The following is a 3,505-nucleotide window of genomic DNA, read 5'->3' as shown; positions in this document are numbered from 1 at the left end:
GTTGTCATGCAAGACCTCTTTAACATTTGAAATTTTACATCCGCTAAGATGACAACCTAAATATTAAGTATTATCTTGACATTTCGCATGACATTCAAACCAGTCTTAAATATTCAGATCCCCGATGTGAAAAGTGGTGCAAGCTGACAAGGCCTCGGCAAATGCTGTAAGCCTGGCATAGGGTTCCAAACATGGTTACAGGCCTTATGGGCATCGTGCCAGGCATTGTAAGGCGGCTCCCAGATGACAAAGTAATGTTATAACCACATCACTCACACATGTATGTATGCAAGAATCATCAATACAAGTAATGTAATATATTTCTTCCCTCACATGGCTGAAAGACAAGTCCTTCTAATGCATTCTAATGCTCAGCATAGTCACCATAATCCTCTTCAGTATCTGTAGCACCCTCTCCATCCTCAGCACCAAGAACAGCATCATCTAGTTCATCCTGTGAGCCTTCCTCTGAGTCTGGGCTGTCATCCAATAACAACTGCTCCTCTAGGTCACCATAACCAAACTCACTATGCTTGTTATCCAACACTGAACTGTTATGAACTAGGATAGTTCTAACAACAGACAACTCAATAAGAGTTAAGACTTCTGTTGAGATTCTATGCGAGATGATAAGTCAAGTGTTCAGTGTAAGCTAAGACAGAAGGAGTGCTTCTATCTTAAAGTATGGTTCAGATGACAAGAGATTGGAGGTCTCAAGCGAAGGAGATTTCAGGTAAAACCTAGTAAGATTAAAGTGCGGGACTAAAGTGTACAAGAGGGCTATTTATAGTGAACTACAAGTGCTTTAGGGCAGACATGAGAATGGATATGAGTCAGAGATAAGGGATACATAAGTGATAGCAAGAATAGGTCATCTAGCGATGGCAATGGCGATCGTGATGTAATACAAAGTATGAGTCAAAGATAAGTCTAGCAGTGGCATCATGTGGCTCATGACATAATACACAGTAAGAGAGAAAGTGAATAGGGGCATACATGGTTGTAACATGAACCATCTTTGTCATCATCAGCCTCTTCATCCAATTCCTTGTCTCCATCAATCAAATCTGTGTCAAACTCATGAGTAGCACTCTGTAAGTTCTCTGCTTCTTCAAGCTCATTATCCGACTCAGACTGGCTTCCTGTACAATCCATATGCTCCTCACTGGAACTGCTGATGCTGCACATGTCTGCATCTGCCAGTGTGTCTTCACAATCATTGCCAGACTCTGAGTTGATGTCCTCATTCATTGGCAAACCTTGTATGTCAAACATACTGGTGCATTCGCTTTCCTTCATAAATGGCACTGAGTCAAGTGCATCTCAGTCCTCATAGAAACTTTGTGTTGCCTCTTGTGTGGTCTTGTGTCCAACACCACCACAGAACCACATGAACATGTCATGGTCTACAAATCTAAAAAAAATGTAAGTCAACCATTTGTTTTGCAAGTAAAAAAACCACCAACTGATTGATGTAGTACCAGTATAATCTGTGTCACCTTCACAAGGCTGTTGAGCAATTGATGGAGGAAGAAGGTTCACAGTGGACCCATGTGTGAATCCTGGGATCACATGGACACTGCAAATACTTGTGCAGGGTTGACAAATCCAAAAGCATCTGCTCTGACCTCATTGGCATCATAAAAGCCAATCTGGTGCAGCTGACGTGCAACCCAGCTGGATTTATGATTAGAGTCTCAACAGAACCAGTGTACCCATAGGAAATCGACATGTCATGAAGCCCAGTGTGGATAACACAACTTGGCTAGATAGTTGTTAGGATACCTAGCCAATATATGTCTACTAGTCCTGCCTAGCTGCTACACTTGCAAGCAAGAATGTTCAACCTGAGGATCTGCTGTCTAGTCAAGTTCAATAATCAGTACTATGCAAAGGGTCAAAAGTCCGAAGGTCAGAGATCAAGTCTGAAGGTATGGGTGAAGTCTGATGCATGGGAAATCAGGTCTGCAGGTGCAGAGATGCAGAGATGGCAGGAGAGTAAGGGAAAGAAAGGCAAAGCATTAGGACTAGCTTGGAGATGTTAAGGAATGTTGAGTGAATGAGTGACAATAGTGTCAGGTCAAGGAGAGTGGGTAAACAGGTATATTGTCAAGGGTAACTCTAAGGACAGGTATGGGGTGGCCAGTATCAGGGATTTCTCCCTCCTACTCAGTAGTGATTGTAATTCTGGTCACCCAACCCTAGATAACTAACTACATGAAAGTCTGGAGTCCATAGGTGAAAGTAGTAGCAAAAATGTGGTCTGATAATATGTAGGTAAAAGGCCATGAGGTACTGCAGCCAGTGGTAATCCATGTAATAATGCTGTCTACTTGATCAGTAATGAGGAATAACTGACTATGCACCAGTGGGGACAAGTGCATGGGATATCCAAGCAGGTCCAATGCATCAGAGATATGGAGATGGTGGGAAAGTGTCAGAGATGAGTAGGAGATGTGTGGACTGGATGGGGATTGCAGAATAGGGTCATAGCAGGCTAGCCTGAACATGATTGTCACACTGGTTGCAAGAATCTGAACCAAGATACCTGGCATATATCAGACTCCTACCCATCATGTGGGGAGGTCAGTCTACATCCTGAGGCAGCCACTTTGTCAACAGAACCACACAATTATATAATTATTTTAAGCAACAATTTTGAGACTACCTCCCCATAGCAACTGGCATAACTTGTTGTGGTGTCAGTTGTTGGCCTTGTTTGTCCCCTGCCTGAAGGGTGCACAAAACATACACAAGACCCTAAGCAAACCTCTGAGTGCATGAAATGGCAGGATCCCATTTTGGTAAATCAGTTCTGTCATTCATTATGTCTACTCTATAGTATGATATCCCAGACAACGCAACAATCAAAGCCATGGTCAGGAGAAGATACAACATCAGACCATGCAACTTTCAGATTCAATCTGCAGTTGAGCAGCTTAAGTGCAGGGATGTCATTACTGTTGCACCCACTGGAGTGGGAAAGACATTGATGTTCTGGGTCCCTCTTCTATTCACTGGCAATGTGGTCATGACTGTTATTACAGCTTTGAATAGCCTTGGAGACCAGAATGTCAAGGAGTTGAATATGCTTGGTCTTACCTGCATTAATGTCACTGGACAGAACATGAGTGATGAATTATTCAAAGTAAGTGCAAGTTTATTGCAACATTAGCACTCTGTCTCATTGGATTTTAGGAAATTGAGGACTTACATTACAGAGTGGTTATAATCAGTCCAGAGCTTGTCATATTGTCATATCCCACAATCCAGACCCACATTCCATCATATTCCCACGCCTCCGAGCCTATGTCCGGACCCCACTTCATATCCAACTCATTCCCAGATCCCCTTCTGCTGTGTGCTCCACACTTCAGCAGGATCGACTATGCTCCGGATTTACCCCTGAGCTCTGGACCATTGGATCTCCACTGCTAGCCTGATCCATACCCCTCTGTCCCATCCACCCTATGCACACTCCATCTAACAAGACATCCAGACTTCA

General features: G+C 43.3%; 2 protein-coding genes across 2 annotated transcripts; one reads left to right on the top strand and one right to left on the bottom strand.

Moving 5' to 3' along the window:
- Positions 1 to 364: 364 nt before the first annotated feature.
- BJ212DRAFT_1490863 (uncharacterized protein) lies at positions 365 to 1,275 on the bottom strand (the record flags this gene model as incomplete). Its single annotated transcript, XM_041341475.1, has 2 exons — positions 365 to 546; positions 1,014 to 1,275. 2 exons carry the CDS (start codon positions 1,273 to 1,275, stop codon positions 365 to 367), a joined length of 444 nt encoding a protein of 147 aa, XP_041184865.1.
- Positions 1,276 to 2,848: 1,573 nt separating this feature from the next.
- On the top strand, positions 2,849 to 3,264 carry BJ212DRAFT_1243624 (uncharacterized protein; the record flags this gene model as incomplete). Its single annotated transcript, XM_041329620.1, has 2 exons — positions 2,849 to 3,148; positions 3,199 to 3,264. Coding segments are annotated over 2 exons (366 nt in total), but the record flags the coding sequence as incomplete, so codon positions are not given.
- Positions 3,265 to 3,505: the final 241 nt, after the last annotated feature.

The sequence above is a fragment of the Suillus subaureus genome, assembly GCF_016647635.1.
Source record: "Suillus subaureus strain MN1 chromosome Unknown BJ212scaffold_554, whole genome shotgun sequence".
NCBI classification, from domain to species: Eukaryota; Fungi; Basidiomycota; class Agaricomycetes; order Boletales; family Suillaceae; genus Suillus; species Suillus subaureus.
This window is presented reverse-complemented; position numbering and strand designations above follow the sequence as displayed.